The 17,951-nt window shown below is 45.6% G+C and overlaps 1 protein-coding gene across 2 annotated transcripts in view; it reads left to right on the top strand.

Annotated features, from left to right (window-relative positions):
• The window catches only part of ssbp4 (single stranded DNA binding protein 4), a 76,002-nt gene that overhangs the window by 19,527 nt on the left and 38,524 nt on the right, over positions 1-17,951 (top strand). For both annotated transcript variants that reach the window (XM_071921893.2, XM_071921894.2), the window contains exon 4: positions 41-125. In XM_071921893.2, the coding sequence (XP_071777994.1) occupies positions 41-125 (85 nt within the window). The remainder of the gene's footprint in view (positions 1-40; positions 126-17,951) is intronic.

Raw genomic sequence — 17,951 nt, 5'->3', positions numbered from 1 at the left:
CAGTAAGCGCCTAACTGTTGCTCTCTTGTCCTGTGTGCAGTGTATTCTGGGATCTCTACTGCGCTGCCCCGGACCGGAGGGAGACATGCGAACATTCCAGCGAGGCCAAGGCTTTCCATGACTATGTGAGTGAACTTAACCAACCTACCAGTTGTGTACCAGGGTGTTTGAGGCGGGCATACGCATCCGCTCACGTGGACGCATTCGCTCACACACACACACACACACACACACACACACACACACACACTCACACACACATGCACGCGCACAGTGTGTATCAAACAGTAGGGACTATTCTCTCTGCGATAATATTGGTGGTTCCTGTTTTGACATGTCTGTGTCTTAAAGTCTTGTCTCTTACTCTCTGCTTGTCTGGTCTGCCCACTGTAGCCTCTGTGCCGGATGGGATAGACTCTGAGCCAGACTTTTGAAATAGCATGCTTTTAAAAATGCAACACCTATGAACACTGGTTCTATTTTTTATGGGAAAGGCCTTCCATCTTTGAATTTTTAAAATCAAATAGAGAATCCTCATGCTAATCTCACACATTTCACATGATCCGGCTTGATTAGATAAGACCTTTCTACCAAATATATAAGCAGCGTGACGCAGTATCTCAGCTGCTGGCCGCACTTCCTCAACCCTGACCTCTAACCCCTCAGGTCTTACCTAAACTGTCTGACTGCCGGAGGTGAAAGGTCATAGCGCTGCCTGGCTTTTTATTGGTCCACTCATGGCTCCAATAAAGGTCAGAGCACATAAAGCAGCTGGCTGATCACACGAGCACATTAACACACACACGCACACGCACAGGCACATACATACACACACGCTATACACACATACATAGAGGGCCCATTAAGAGCTGGCCACGCTATGCTGGTGGTGGCTTCAGGGGCTGGACGGGTTGTCGAAAGGTCAGGGTCTACGGCCCCTCTGACCCTCTCATCTCTTGAAGAGTTAGAGCAGTCGCTCAGTAGCCTATTGAACACACACACACACACACACACACACAGTTTTTTTGAAGTGCTGGTTGATATGTGTAGGGGGCGTCCGAATGGATTGACTACAAATGAAAGGCTCTTTGTGGGTCCAGCTTTCTCACTGCAAATGACCATTTTGATGTGACCGCTGATTGTGACCTGCGCTCGGACACACCGAGCCGCCATGTGGATGATCCAGATTTAAGAAATCCTCCCTGACCTCACCCTCTCCCTTTTGGTCAACTGTGGTTTTAACGTGGATTGCTATACATTAACCCGAATGTCTTCCTTTTCTGGCATGTCCATGCTACGTTAAATATTGGAATTACGTTTGCCTTAGATGTATTTGAATAAGGATTATATGGGTATTAGGATGTCGACTGGACACACTGCATTAGCTGCTAGATTATCGTTCCACCTGGGCAGCAGTGAAACCTGAAATGGATTAGAGGTTCTATTCTTACCAGAGGCATTTCATTCAGGCTGTTTTAGCCTGTAGCCAGTAGCCCATTCAGTTGAACTCTCTTATGAGGTTTGACAGCAAAAGTGTGAGCAGTTGTCAGCTGAACAGATTACATTTGTTGTGCATGTATTACGTATGTGTGTGTGTGTGTGGGCACCAGTGAATGTGTGTGTGTGTGTCTGTGTGAGTGTGTGTGCCTGTCTGTGTGTGCATGTGGTAGACCACCATAAGATTAATTACATGGTTAATTAAACCTAGTAGTTAATTAAATCTGACAACTGTGCCTAATTAATCTAAATGCCATATAATTTCCTACACCTTTCTCCAGAGGTAGGCCAGCTGGATACCTGTGTGTCTCAGCTCTAACGGCTTTGGTGTGACAGGCTCGCTCGCTGTATGGTTGAACTTCCACCCTCAACTTCTGCTGCCGTAGAAGTCACATTTTTAAAGTGCTAAAGCTCTATGTGTTTCAGTCTCTGGCTAAGCAAATCAGTTGGTTGAAATTTACATAGTTAGATTAGCGCTGCCCCTTCATCGCTACTGCTGCTGTGTATTTGACCGTAGATGACTTGAATGAAATGTAGCTGTAAACTGCAGTGTAAGAGTTGAAATATAGGAGTAAATGGGAAGCAACAAGGTCCTCTGAGATCGCTTTTAGACACATACACACACACACACACACACATAGAATCTTTGTTCTAGTTCAAGGATTCACGTTTCGCTTGACCTTTGACCTGGATGAAGTTGAGGAGGTCAGAGTGAATGAGCTTTCCGACTCAGAGGGCTGTTCGTGAAGCAGTGTTGCATACGTTTATTGCACATTTATTATTAATGATTAGTTGTTCGCTGTTGAGTGATGCTATTCAATATCAAGGCTACATAGTCAAATGTATGTGCTTGATTGCGTTTATTGTTCCTTGCTGGTTATAAATGCTGTGATGAGGATAAGATGTGTGTGAGAGTGCTTGCATGTGAATATGTGTGCACGTACACGCTTACCTACCTGTATGTGGCTGCACATGTGAGTACGGCCATGTGTGCGTGTTTGTATGCATGCGTGCGTGCGTGTGTGTGAGTGTGAGGGTCGAGGCGTGAATCCCCCGGGCGTTGAGGGGTCTGTCTGTCTCTGATTAACTCTGGCTCCTTGGTCCCCGCAGACCGACGGCCTGATCAAGTCTCTATCACGGCCCCTCGCTGATAACGGCTCCCTCATTCCCCCGAGTCCCCCTGGATCACAGAGTGAAAAACAACACGGCTCCCAGGAGTCACACACACTCCGCTCTGTGTGTCGCTCAGCACGAATAGTGAAAGAGGAAAGTGTAAAATAAACCTATTCTTGGATTGGTTTGTTGTTATTTATGTTGCTCATCTTCTCTGGTACCCACCCTGTCGGTTTGATGTGTATACCAGTGAGGAAAGATCAGTGCTGTACTATAAAATTGATATTGAGAGAGTCAGTTTGCCCGTTTATCTCCTGGAACTAATTTTGTTGCCAGGCAACATTGAGCAAGAGCACAGTCTTAGTGGTTTGGTTTGGCTCAGTTTGGCTCAGTTTGGCCTGGTTTGAAGGCACCTCTTACTCAGCGCTCTCCTTCTGGTGAGCGCTGTGACATGGAACATTAGGCTAGAGCGCAGTCTTAGTCACTGGTTTGATTTGACTCAGTCTGGCTCACTTTGGCTCGGTTTGGCCTGGTTTGAAGGCGCCTCTTACTGAATCCTGTCCTCCTGGCCTCCCTGGTGAGGTATGATGTAGACTTTGTGGACTCTCCAGTTTGGGAAAGATAATGGAATATAATGTGCTAATCCTCAGATCTGGGGACCGGTTGACAGCTAATCCAGGGGATTGCGGTGGGATTGGAGCCCTGGCTTGGCTCCCGGAGCTGGAGGCCTCTGACTAGCTGGATCGCTGGTTGGCTTCACCCCTGGATGGTGAATCTACTATCATAGCCACTCAAGCTAACACATAAACATTTACACATGCAGGCACAGCTATGTGTGTGTATCACACGCCCACTCATGTATGCAAATGGATACACACACTCACAGTGAGTGAGATGATACTGTATCATAAAGACCTGAAACACAGCCTGAAGTCTTGTACCTCTGTAAAGTAATTTAAGTGGTCTCTCTTGTAGTCTTAATTGTTAGAGTTGTGTTTCTGTCCTTCCTCTTCACATTGCCTTTTAATCATGTTTATTTCCTAAAAGAGATCTGCACATCTTAGAGTCCTCTTTTCTGCTTGAATTTGGACGTTCCTCCAAAGAACACTTTGTTGAGGAAATGCGTTTGATTACAAGAACATGGCACGTCTTTAGTAACTCAATATGAACGATGAAAGGAAGGGAGCTTTGTGATGAAGAAAGTCAGACATATTGACGAGCGAGCACGCATGCTCGCACGTACACACACATTCTCACATTAAAGCACACAGAAGAATGAGTCTCTGTCTGTTTCGCTGTCTCACACACACAAACACACGTACATACACACACACTCACAATCACAGACAAACAGACTTTCAGGAAGCGATACAGTTGGCCTTGTTGTTACAGACGTTTTGCTTTGCCCCATCCAGAGGTCACAACCCCACACATCTGCGATTCATGCCGCTCTGAGTTCAGTGCCTGCGGAGTGTCACAGATTTAGTGCCACAAGTGCGTCATTCACATCGCAGCGCTCCAGTGCTGCGCCGACTCCGCTGAGCCCTTGGCTTGTCGATGGGAATTGTCATGAATGAGGCACGCCGGTGATGGAGATGGAGGAGTCTGCGAGTCAAATACGTATAGTCTAACATTTTCTTTCTAATGCTGCGCCTTGTCCAAAAAATGTCACGTTGACAAAACCAGGTTTGAATACATCGATTTTGTTAATTGGACCCGTTCCCAGTGTGCAGTGGGCAGGCAGCAGATACATGGAGGAGCCTGTTGGGTGTTGCCTGGGGATTCTTTGAGAGGGTTAAACATTTGTTAGGCTGGACCACAGTAACAGGTGGCACAAGGGGAGGAGCTGCACTCTGTAAACAACCGTTGATGGCCAAGCCTTTGTCTGGACTCTGTGTGTGTGTGTGTGTGTGTGTGTGTGTGTGTGTGTGTTTCTGTGTGAGTTTGTGCATGTGTGTATTCTGTCTCTCTACCATCTCCCCGTCTCTATACATCGCCCTACCAGGTGCTCACTTGCCTAATTTCAACAACACTGTCCGATAAAACCTTTTCTTTCCTTTCATAGCCCTCTCTGTCTTTGTCTCCATCTCTCTCTCTCTGTCCTTTTTTCAAAGACAGAGAATTTACTCATCCTGCACCGTTTTTCCTGCTTCAATTCCTCTCAGGTCTTTTTCACCGCCAACCTCTTCTCTCTCCCCCCCCCCCCCCCCCTCTTTCTTTCCCCTCCTCTCTGTTCCACGCTCTTTCTTATTCCTCCCCCTCTCCTTTTGCCTCCCTCCACCTCTCCTCCCGCCTCCCTCCCCCTCTCTCAGAGGAGATTGATTGGGTAATCTGGCTGGGTGCCAGCAGTGCCCGCTTTCTTGCTCGGGGGAAGGAGAGAAGCGGGGGCGACATGACGACATGCAGGAATAATAATAACATCCATAATATAGGCAGAGTAGGTATGGATGGAGGGATGGAAAGAGAGCGGCGGAATGGAGTCGGCAGCGTTGGCACAGCCGTATCGTCTTCACGCAGATTCCCCTGGCCGTTTTAGGTTTTACATACGCGCAGAAATGGCATGCCACAACATTGTGTCTCCGTCTCTCTCTCTGTCTCTATCTGTCTTTCCGTCTTTCTGTCTCCGTCTCGCTTCCCCCCCCCCCCCCTCCTCCTTTTCCTGTGTCGTCTTTTAATATCAAACAGTACGTGGAGTGCAGGCTGCAGGCAGACAGGCGTTGAGTGAGAGGAGGCTGTCTTTGTGTTCCGTTGTTTACTGTTGTTACCGTCTAAATGAAAAAGGCCAGTCGACTTCTGTGTCTGTGTATACCTTTCCCTATCTGAGGGAGGCAACAAAGCCTGAAAGTGCTGCCCTCAAGCTGTGTGTGTGTTAGGCTGGAGGTCTGGAAGTGACAGAAACAGAAGATCAAATATTGTTTATGATTCCCTTCCTCGCAGGTTCATTCTGGGCAAGCTTAAACTGTGCTGTGGTTTAGCATTTGATCTCGACTCTCTGAATGTGCAAGCATGGGCGCCGACGTGTGTGTTTGACAGAGCGGGAGAGAGAGAGAGAGAGAGACAGACATGGAGACAGACAGAGAGGGAGAGAGAGAGGGAGAGATGGAGAGATGGAGACAACAAAAAAAAAGAGACAGACAAGAGAGAGGGGAGGAGAGAAAGAGAGAGGCAGAAAGAGAGAGTTAGAGAGGGAGGGAGGGAGAGGTGTGGATTGGTGTGTAAGAAAATAAAAAGGTAGCTGAAGACATTGGGGACTCTGTTTGAAGTCTGCGTTTCATAGTTTATCTGAGTTTTGGTACTAGCTATGCAATGCATCCTGCTAGCTAGAGCAGGCTAAACGCTGTGAATCTGCCTGAGCAAAGTCATTGTAGAATCCAGACCCTGAAGCGTTTACTTTCCTTCCTTGCATGCAGATTTCCAGCTAGCACCATTTAATTTCCCTAACCCAGTTACCCATGAATGCCCTCTTAGTTGCAACATCATCATCCATAAAATTTAAACGAATGCTTTAAATGAACACTACGTTCTGGGACATTGTGAAACTCCACGGGGCATTTGTTTATCTCTGCTAGTGAAACTAGGGTGGGTGCTGCCAATTCTCTTTCAATTTAGCCAGTTTCAGGAAATAAATTATGGTTCAATAATTAAAAAAGAAACACTCATCACTTGTTTGCCTCAACTGTAGCCAGTTTACCGTGGGGAATATGGAGTGAACAATTTGTCAGGGGGTTGGAAGTTTGAGGGTGACCTCCCATGCTGGAGGTGTTTGTGTCTGTGGCATCTTGTCTGTGGTATTTCTATTGCAACGCTTGCTTCTCCTGACTGTGCTTAGCCACTACTCTCTCTCTCTCTCTCTCTCTCTCTCTCTCTCTCTCTCTCTCTCTCTCTCTCTCTCACTCACAGTCTTTGAAGTTCCTCAGCACTGGCGACTCCCAAACCACATCCACACATCCATTGTGTAAAAAGACCCTTTCCTGCACAAAATGGCATAAATTACTGCAATTATGATGCTTCTGCTGTGTCTGCTTTTGCTTAGCCTGAACTTTCCTTTGGCAACCTGCGCTAGCTTTGTGTTTTTATAACTTTTTGTCCCGAGTCTGTGTAGAGAGTAGGGAGAGGGCAAAGCAACCTGATATAAGGTTATTACAACTTAAGGTAACTCAATGGAGAGTATTTGTGAATGTTTAACTCTTCTACTAACTGAATTTTAAGTAAAGCGAGTTTTCTCTTCAAAGTGAAGCGTCACTGCGGGTCTTCAGTCGGCTTTTCCAGCTGCGGAGCTCCCAGGTCTCTCCTCCCAGAGCGAGTCTTGGAGCAGCACTCCATTACTGCCGTCCCTCATTAGGTCTAAAACACTGACGATGGTTATAAGGATTGTCAGGCAGGTCCCAGGGAGTGAAACCTATCTTAAAACATACAGTCTTGTTGGTGAAGTCGGGGAGTTGAGAAGCCATTTCCTCCCTCACGCCAAGTCCCCAAATGAAATCAGTTCACATCGGAGCTCCTGTGGTGGGCTTAATGTGAGACAAGTTTGATTTTAAGTCAAGCTTGATTGCTTGCTGTTGTAACGCCCAGTAGCAACTGTCCACTGAGGAAAGCAGTGGAAGTACAGGACATAAAGAACTGGGAAGTCTTGTGGAAGTATTTGAGGACTCTTAATAATCTCCTATGATGGATCTCTTAGGATTATTATGACTATAGTCTGCAGTATTTCATAGTGAACAGGTAACTTGTGCTTCCTCATCTCTTAGTAGAACTGCTCTTTTTGCCAAACATCCTTGTTTTTGCTGAGTTTTACCTTTTCCCTGTTTTTGCGCAACACTCTCTGCAATGATATTCTTTCTTACAGTCGATCCCACCCTTATCTTTCTCTCCTTCTCCCAATCTTCTTCCACCCTCACAATCTATCTCTCTCTCTCTGTCTCTCTCTCTCACACACAAACACATACACGCTCCCTCTCTCTCTCTCTCTCTCTCTCTCTCTCTCTCTCTCTCTTGCTCTTTCTTCTTCTTTGCCTCTGTCTCTCTCAGTGGCCATGGGCAGGCATGTAGTTGGCAGACGTTGCAGCCTGGCAGAGTGTGTCCCTGGCACAGCGTGTGTGTGTGTGTGTGTCTGCTGTCTGCTGTACGGCTCTGCCAGGCCTGCCAGTCCACCAGTCTCAAGTACCAGCTGGGCACCCAAACCCACAACCAAAATAAACTGGCCTCACTATCAATGAGCCCATGGGTAGAAGCGTGTGTGTGTGTGTACGGATGTGTTTGTGTATGTTTGTGCGTGCACGTGTTCACGTCTACGTGTGTGTGTGTGCGTGTGCGTGCATGAGTTGTGTTGATCGGACACACTGCTTATTAAGTCTCATTGAACCAAGTGGTGAAACAAACACAGTCCTTCCTCAGATGAATGGCTGAGATGTTCGGCTGTCTCAACTTTGCATTACACTGAGGCCCTCCCTGCTAGGATTAAAGACTAAAACAATTACAAAGCCTTATTTGCAATTTAAATTCTCCTAAATGCAGACTTAATCCCCATTTTCCAAAGGCAGCAGTACTGAAAGGCAGAATAAATGTGGAGAGAGATCCAATTCAAGCCTCTGTCGGGGTTTCTGTTGCTAAAATAACACTTATAAGTTATAGGGGGATAATGAATGAGCTTTGGGCTGGTTGGGTTATATTTGGAGAACACAATTTGTTTCTGTTAAAAGCATGTCTTTGTAATGATGAGAAGAATGCAGAGAATCAGCAAGGGAATCTCTGATTTTCACACCATTTACACACACACACACACACACACACATAGAGAGAGAGAGAGAGATACTCATATCCTCACAAACATTTGCATTTTATGTTATTTGCATGTGCGTGTGTGAGCATCCCTGTCTATTTACGTATTCACACATGTCCTTATGCATGCGTGCGCGTTTACGTGAGTGTGTGTATTGGAGTACGTGTCCTGATAGTGGGGCCCCAGTGAGTGTGTGTGCGTCACTTTACTGCTACCCAGGGTATATTTACAGACAGTGACTTTAATGCAGTGTAATGATTATTTTTATTCCAGGTACTTCGCCAGCCCCTTCGCTCTGAGTGGAATGACTCCCCATTGGCCCACTGATTACCTCTGTGGCTGCTGCCACACCTGGCTCCTTCTCCACCACTACACCTTCATCTGCTCCGCTCTCTCTCTACCATTACACCTTCAACCAACCCCCCTCCCCTTCCCCTTTTATTACTACACTTTCATCTGTTCCTCCCTCTCTCTCTCTCTTTCTCTCTCTGTCTCTCTCGCTCTCTCTCCAATACACCTTCACCCGCCCACCCTCTTCAGCAGTACCCCCTCCTCTGCTCCCCTCTCTTTCCCTACTAATACACCTTCATTTCCTCCCCTCTCTTTCTCTCACTCTACCACATCACCTTCATCATCTCCTCTCCTCTCTCCTCTCTCTCTCCTTCACCCCTCTATTACTATACCTTCATCTCCCCCTACTACTACACCTGCTCCATGTCCTCCTCTTTCTCTCTCTCTCTCTACCACTAAACCTTCACCCTTCTCCCTCCCTCCCCCTCTCAGCTACACCTCCCTCTTTACTACGACACCTTAATTCCTCCACTCTTCCTCCCTTCTTGATCATTACACTTTCCCTCTCTGTCCACCGCTGTGCCTTCGTCCCCCCCCCCCTCTCCCTCCCTCTCCACTGCTACACCTTCACCTCCCTTCTCCCAATAGAGAGGCAAAGTCTGACGTAATTTTATAGGCTGTAAAGTTATCATTTTTTATGCCTTTTGTTGTGTAGTCCAGAATCTCTACGAAAAATATGAATGGGATTTCCAAGACGCCTTCATTTCCCCCACATACATGTTTTCTTCTGCCTCTTCTCTCCATCTTTATCCAAAAAATCTTCCTCTCCTCCTCTCTGTTTTACAGCAGTTGTTCTTTCCCTCTTCCCTTCGCCTCTTTCTCTTGGTCCCTCTATGCCTTTTCAACCCTTTGACTTTTTCCTTTTTAGCTGGTTTCTCTTTTTTACTCACAGAAGAAGAAAGTGACACATTCAAACTGCTTTAGCTTCTGTATTAGTAGACTTTTTTTTTTTTTTTTAATAATGCTACTTTTGGACTGCTTTTAGTTTTGATTTAGATTTTAGATTTTTTTTTTAGTTTAGATTTTTACTTCTATTTGAGCATCTTTTTAAGCTTGTACTCGTACTTTTATCAAGTTGTAAGTTTGATTTTTTAGCTTAATTAAGAATAGTGGGTCTGATAGTGGGTCTGTCATTTATCATAAAACAGTCACACCAGAATTAACCCTCTATTATTAATATTAGCATCATTGATACAATTAAACTGAAACCATCTCCAAACCTTTGGCTGATAACGACCCATCAGAGTATTTGCGAGGACCATGCTAAAACGGGTAATCTAATGAGTTAATTTTGGGGCGAGGAGAACTATTTTAGAATGTAATTCAGAATCTCAATTATTATTTTTTTTCAGAAGTCTTTAAGTACATTTTCACTGAGCTAATCTTTTAGCTGAGTAATTTTTTAAGTGACCCTTACTCTGACTTGAGTGGAAGTGAACTGAAGAAACAGCACTTCAACTTTAGTCGAATGTTTCAGTACTCTTTCTACCTCTGCTGACACACACTCTCTCTCTCACACACACACACACACGCACACATAGAGACACAGTGGTTCCACGGTAAATTAGCACAGCAATCACACTGTCTGAATGTCACACTGAGTGTCCGTGTTAGCCTGTGCTCATTGGCCCACACCGTCTCTCCTGTCCTGAAGACAGTGTGTGCTAGTCAGCTAAAGCCCTGTTGCAGAGGGGCTGCTGACAGCCTCAGACACACACTGGCTCTGCTGGCACTGAACAGTACATTACACCGCCGAACAGACAGGAACGGGACAGACTAGCTATCACTGTTTATTTATACTGTATATTAACCTACACTGACACTCACTATTTTAAGAGATGATCCTGGATAAAGCCCAGCCAAAAAGAACTGTCTCTCTGCAACAGACATTGGTATTCTTTGTTAAAAGGGATTTGGGCTTAAAAACAGACTATTGGAAAAATCCTTTTTCATTGGGGAGATTTTCTATTCTGCGCCTGCCAAGTTTGATGTGCATACTTCTTTGTAGACCACAGTTGGTTATAGTTCAGGATCTTGCATCGTGAAGACAATAGAGCTAAAAATAGATGCGTATTTTACTGTATGCACATTCGTGTTTGTGTGTGTGTGTGTGTGTGTGTGTGTGTGTGTGTGTGTGTGACGGGTTGATCTTGTTGTCCTGGGTGAGCTGGACTCGAGCTATTAGCCAGCCCTTAAGGTCAGTGCGGGGTCAGGGTTTGCCCCTACCGCAGTTAAGCTTAATTCTTCTGAGAGAACTGGAAAATCCAAAAATCCACATCACATATTTAGTTACAGCAGCAATGTGTGAACTTCCAACCTCAACTCTGCTGGCTGGATGTAAGCCCGCAGATCAGATATTTATATCTCTGATGATTAAGTTCAATGGTTATATAGGACAGCACATCTGTTTCGATATTGACTGAATGTTGATTTGTATTTGTGCTTTGGTGTGTGTGTATGTGTGTGTGTGCACACATATGATGTGTTTGCAGTTGTGTGTGTATGTTTTTCTCTCCTGCGTGTCCTGTCTGAGGTGTCTGATCTGTTTTTATCACATCAAATCTTTTCTGTTAAAAGTGACATTTGGAATAGAGAGATCCACTACAGTGCACTGCACTCCGTTGCACTCTGAAAAGGTCAGCTTTCACTGAAGGAGTGTGTGACAATACCAGCCATCGCTCTGCGGTGTGCAAAACTCTGCCTCTCTGAGTATGTCACTGGTTACAGAGGGGAGGAAGAGGGAGGGAGGGAGAGAGAGAGAGAGGTTTCTTCTGAATGGTTGGTCTGGTTTGGCTCGGCTGAACGTATCGTTAGATTCCTGTTTTTGTTGGCTTGGTTTTGGGGGATTGCTTGTGTTGCTCTGTTAGTAATCAATTAGTCAATCAACAGAAAATTACCTGATTACAATTTTGATAATCGATTTGTTTTAGTCATTTATCAAGTAAAAATACCAAACATTTGCTGGTTACAGCTTTACAAATGCTGAGATTTGCTTGCTTTTCCCTGTTTCATATCATAAAATGAATACTTTGGGTTTTTGGTTGCTGGTTAACTGACTAAATAAGCAATTTTAAGACGTCACTTTGGGCACTGGTAACTTGTGATGGGCATTTGTCATTATTTTCGACATTTTATAGACTAAATGATTAATCAGTTAATTGAAAAAATAATCAATAGATCAGCCGATAATGAAAATAACCGTTAGTTGCAGCCCTACTGCACAGAAGCACTGCTGTACTGCTCTGTACTGTGTATTGTCTGTAAGAAGCGCTGTGCTGCTCTGTGTTGTGCTGAACTGAGCTGCTTTCTGCTGTGTTGAACTGTGCTGAACTGTTCTGCTAGATGCTGTAATCTCTTCAGTGCATGGCCAGATTACTGTCTGCTCCATATTGTCTGGTGGCGGGTTGCAGGAGGGAGGGATGGAAGGAGGAGGGGAAGAGGGAGAGAGGGAGGGAGGGAGGGAGGGAGGAGGCTCCAGTAAAAGGCTCTGCACTGATCTGCTGCTACATAAGGAAGATTACCTTTTTATTAATGTATCCATCTGGACATTTGCTATATTTGGTTGTTTGTCCAGTCTGTTTGTTTGTTTGTTTGTTTGTTTTTAAGCACATATTAATTTTATGAGATCACATAGAAAATGATTTCAGTCTAGATGAACCAAATCAAGGCAGAGATTAGACATATGTGTTATTTTGGAGTATTTCCCAAGAGTTTGCTGACCAAATGACCAAATCACACATAATTATTAATCTCAGTGTCACTTTAAGAATCATGCAAACATTGTGTAGAATTCCCTTTGTGACAAATATGGTGAATTCATAGTGCTGTTTATCTGGAACTTGGGTGAAATAATACAAAATTTGAATCATTTTCAGTAGAGGAAAATAAAGAAATTTGAGTATTCTTTGTGCCTCCCTCCCTCCTCCCCCCTCCTCCCCCTCCCGCGCGTCTTCCTCTCCATCTCTTTCTGTCTCCTGTGCACTCCGTGCAGAAATGATTTCCATTCCTGCTGAATTAATGAGGTTCTGCTGAACTGAGAAAAGGCAAGAGGAGTGTGTACACATGCACACACACACACACACACACACACACACACACACACACACAGTCACGGGCAGACACACACACACAGGCAGACACACACATAGGCACACACACACATTCTCACAGGCACGTACATATAGCCATATTTAAGTCCGTATCCACACTCCCATATGCACATGCAAACAGCGATTCACTGATGCTTGACTGCTCTATGCCATTCCAATGCACAAATAGTATTTTCTCTTAAAGTAAATTTCAGGAAATGTAGACAGAGATACCAAAGAGTTGGGACAACATTCAACAAATGCAGATGAATCAGAGCTGAAACGCATCTGAGGTTCACCAAAGCATACATGCAGCCCATCAGTGTAGCAGGCCTGCATTTCATTTTCTCATGTGCAGGTTTTACAGAGCACATGCACGTATGAACACATTAGACAGCAACACACACACACACACACACACACACACATATAGAGCATATGTACACATATACACACAAACATGCAGCCTCATGGGTCAGGCTCCAGAACTGGGCCTAGTCACCATGGTAACACACCACTGTGTATGTAAAACACTACAGTGGTTTGGGACTGTTGGAGGTTGTTAAGCACCCCCCCACACACACACACCACCACCACCTCTCTCACGCACCACACATGCACGCTCACATGCACACACATGCACACTGTACGTTTTCCCCACTCACTCCATAGCAGTTTCTCCTTGGACTCCTGTGTGCTGTGAAACACTCAATTAAAAAAAACTCAACAATGTCATGTTAAGAAGCGTACTGATGCATTTTCATAAACTCATGATTTCAACACCCATGCTGGGATGGTTCATGCTTAATGCGGAAATGCACGCAATGGAGTGCACACTGTCAAAATGGCGTAATTGCGACAGGCGCCTCTGTCCAGGATTGGCTGAACAAAGAGGAACTGGAACCACTGTCTGATTCCAGTGGGGTTATTTTTTCTGTTTGGAGGATGTGGAGAGCTGAGTTTTCCCACAGCGCCACTAAAGTGCATTTTTTTGGGGGGCACGCAATCATCATGAGAAGTGCGAGAGGCATGAACACCAATGTACACAGACGGCAGGTCAGCTGCACATTTAGCCACACATGAAGCATGAACCAGCCTTTAGTGCTAGTGAGAGCCTTAATGTCAGTGAGATAACACTGACATGCTGGCTCATCACCATGCACCACTAACTGAATTAACATTGTTCTTTCTTTCTCTCTTTCTTTCTTTCTTTCTCTCTTCCTCTCTTTCATTACATGCACGTGAACACGCACTATTCAGACACGCACGCAAAAAAAAGCAACCTCTCTCTCCTCCTTCCACTCTCTCTGCTGTCTCAGTGTTTTTCTTTCCCATTTATCATCAGTGAAGCAAAGGAACCGATTCCAATTTCATGTGTTTTCATTCCGTTCTTCTATTTGCTTATTTCTTCATCCCTCCCTCTCTATTTTGATCTCAGGCAGCAACCAGTCAGCAGTCAATAATCTGTTAAATAGCATTGATCGCCACCATTTAGTTTCCTGGCCAGCTACTTAGGTTGTAAAGCTGATCAATGGCTTTGAATGGGAACCACCTAGATAGCGGATTGACTGCTGGGACGCGCACTGCAATCATATCATTTGTCTTCATTTGCTGTTCAATTATTCGTTGTAATGGCTGCCGTCAAAAACAGCCCCATGCTGGCCCACAATGGCACACCCTGCCTAAAACTGTGGAGCGCACGCTGTGTTGCCCTGCCTCCGCTCTGCACTCACCTTGACTCTCTGCCTCCCCCTTCGTCTCCCCTATTCATACTGTGTTTCTCTGCCCTATAGTAGTGACATGACACTATACTTTAAACAGCATCAGAAGAACAGTATCGAATGTCAACAGTATAGGAGTGTGTGTGTGTGTGTGTGTGTGTGTAGCTTCTGAGTGCATGCAGATGGTGCCCGTGCCTGGCTGTGTAGATGAAGCCTGGACTTCCTTTGCCCAAGAGCTGCTTCCTGAAATCATCAATCACTTCTTGTGGGCACATGGCTGCGTGTGTCTGCGTGTGTGTGCGTGTGTGTGTATGTGTGTGTGTGTGTCTGACTCGGAGTGGCTCCGTGTGATTTTGCTTGCCTTTTAAGCCCTTTTCTGCCATTTGTTTTGCTGTAGTCCCGGTCAGTGGATGGGCCTTATTTCAACATTAAAGCTGCCCCCTGCTGACTCTGGTCTATAGGTGACTCCTGGCCAGCTGGGCTTTTCTACTATGGGGCAGTTTTATGGCCCTGCTATAGGGGGGACATCCCACTCTCCTCCACATCCATCCACTCCGGCTCAGCGCCGTCTCACCAGGCCCCTTTACATACGTCCCTCCAACTTCCCTCTCTACTGTACTACCCCCCCCCCCCCCCCCGTCTCCTTTACTGCACCTCTCTCTTTACTTCTCTGTCTTTCTCTCCCTCTCCTTTCTTCTCTTCTCCTCCTTCTACCTCCCCTGGTTTTATTGGAGAAGGAGTGTCCCCCTCCCCCTGCTTGTTTGAAGTGGCCTGCTCATATATCACAGCCTTTTCTCGCAGGATATCCTCCCTCTTCCTGCCTCTCTCTCTCTCTCTCTCCCTCTCTCTCTCTCACCCCCTCCCCCCTTTCTGTCGGGTGGGGGAGGAGGGGAATACCTGTTAACTCTATTTCTTTTCCACACTTTAACACTCTTCCCATATACCCAGCGGACACGCTCCCACACACACACAGGGACGATAACGTCTAGATGTCTGCACTGTCCGGTTTAGCTTCACTATGCTGTGCTTGGAGATTCAAAGTTGGATCGTATGCTTCAGTTTCAGAATAGAAGAAGAATTGTTTGAAGAATCATTACTGTGGGTGACAATGATGATATTGATAGTTGCTAGCATGAGTATGGTACGGATATCTGGCTTGTTGGAAAGGGCAGGTTTAACTGGAGGGAGAAATTGAATAGAAAGCAAAAGTCAACTTTGCATCATTCCATTTCTGGTTGAATAGCATTAGCCATGCTAGTACAGATCCTCATAGACTTTTGGTAGAAGCAGGCAATACAATCAATAATCTTATAGATTCAAAACCACAGGGTTCTGTTTCATTTGCAGCATTTCCAGCAACTTTGTTCATTTGTTCGTCTGTCCGTTGCGCGATATCTCACACAACGCTGCTTGAATTTTGACCAAACTTGGGGGGAATGATGCATTTCACCACTGCACTCCAGCTTTTTCAGAGCTACACTGATTGGTCCAAGGGGGGCGCGACAATTCCAGGTCAAAACATGATGACAGGAAGGATTTGTTGCCGATTGGCCATGAGGGGGACTGCATCATTCATGGAGAGCGAATTTCATCATTACACAAATACAAGATAGTATTTCATCGTGGTTTGTTTTGTTCACCATAAATGCTCTGCCACTAGGTTTGCCCCGCTGTCCTTCATCGCTCCCTCTCTTAACACAGTTAATTTTCCTCTCCTTCGTCCTTAATATCTTTCCTTCATGAGATTCATTATTCACTTCCTCCTCTTCAAACTCCTTTCATTCAGCCCTGCGCTGCCTCTCCTTTCCTTTCTCTTCTGCTTCTTCTTTCTCCCCTTTTTTCTATTCCCTGTTTTTCTCTCTCTGTGCCCTTGTTGTCATTTAGCTACTTCCCCCAGCTCTGCCCTCCCCCCTCCGTCTTCCCCTCCTCCTCCTCCTCCTCTCTTTTTTCTCTTCTCTCTCTGTCTCTCTTCCTGCTTTCGTATCTCACTCATTCTCTCTCTCCATCTCTCTCTCTCTATCCTCTCTACCCCTCCAGCTCTCCCTCCCTTCATCTTTGTGGATCCCTCCATCTTTCTCTCTCTCTCTCTCTCTCTCTCTCGCTCTCTCTCTCCCTCCCTCTCTCTCTCTCTCTCTCTCTCTCTCTCTCTTCGGCTGAGGACAAGGAGGTGAAAGCCAAGCGGATTACAGTGGCAGTTTAATCTGGCTGACCCACCAAGGGATTGCTCTCTACTTTGCTGTGAGGCTGCAGGGCTGGAGGGCAGCGGGGCTGGCTGGATGGGGGGAGGGGGAACGGGGGGGAGAAAGGAAGGGGAAGGAGACCAGGTAGCGGGGGGGGGGGGGGGGGGGGGGGGGGTGATGGAGGAGGACGGGAGCAGAAATGGAGGGAGGAGAGGGAAGGGAAGGAGAGGAGGAGGGAAGAGGGCGGAGGATGGGAGCGGCTGTGTTTAGAGTATTGTTCCTGTTTGGTTCAGTCCTAGCCGAAACACACACTGAGATGGGACTGTTTATGTGCATGTACACACGTGTGTGTGTGTGTGTGTGTGTTGGAGTGTGTGTGTGGGTGTGTGTGTGGGTGTGGCTGTGCCTGTGTGGTGCTAGAGGTGGGGGAAGGGCTATGGGTGTCATTAAGAGATGGAATATTAATGCTACTTTGCCTCTAATTTCTTTCCATCTGTCATCAAGTTGTCCTCTGTCTGTCTACGTGTGTGTGTGTGTGTGTGTGTGTGCATGTGTGTGTGTGTGTATGTGTGTGTGGGCTGTGTATGTGTCTGTCTTTTAGTCTATGAATAGAAACTCCTCAGATATTAACAGACAATTAGTCTGTTCTGTGTTTCAAAGACAAAATACAAAAACGTCCTTGGTTTGATTTCTTTTTTCTCTTTTCTTAAAACATCAAAATCTCGTTTTACTCTCTGTCTTGTCAAAGTCATTCAAACTCCAAACCGCCCTCTTGACACGGTGCTTTCATCCACAGTAATGCACAGGCTAGGGCCCCGCCAAATGTATTAGTTCAGCGGGCACTGCGTTTGAGATTTAGTCTTGTTGGCTGCAGGTCATTTGTTTCTGTCTTTATTTCTATTTTTAATCTCTTGAAATTTGAACATGATCGGCAAGGATAATGTGATGATTAGCAATGCAGAATCCCGTCAGTTTCTCTCCAGCATCAAACACATGTCTTTGTCTAAATGAGTGCACAAACCTGCATTTACAAATTTGGTAGGTCTATTAGGAGCAACTTATTCAAATTAAAAATGAACTCCTTCTTTCATTTTGACAGTTGACAGGGCAGTTGTGGTAAAAAATCATTTAGGATGGCCTCAAGGCTTTTCCTCAGAGTAGCTGTTTTATTGAAGTTGGAGCTCATTTTGTTGTGGCACTTCATTGACTGTAACCGAAATGT

The sequence above is a fragment of the Centroberyx gerrardi genome, chromosome 9 (assembly GCF_048128805.1).
Source record: "Centroberyx gerrardi isolate f3 chromosome 9, fCenGer3.hap1.cur.20231027, whole genome shotgun sequence".
Lineage (NCBI taxonomy): Eukaryota > Metazoa > Chordata > Actinopteri > Beryciformes > Berycidae > Centroberyx > Centroberyx gerrardi.
Note: the sequence above shows the minus strand (reverse complement) of the source record. Positions and strands in the feature narration are given on the sequence as shown.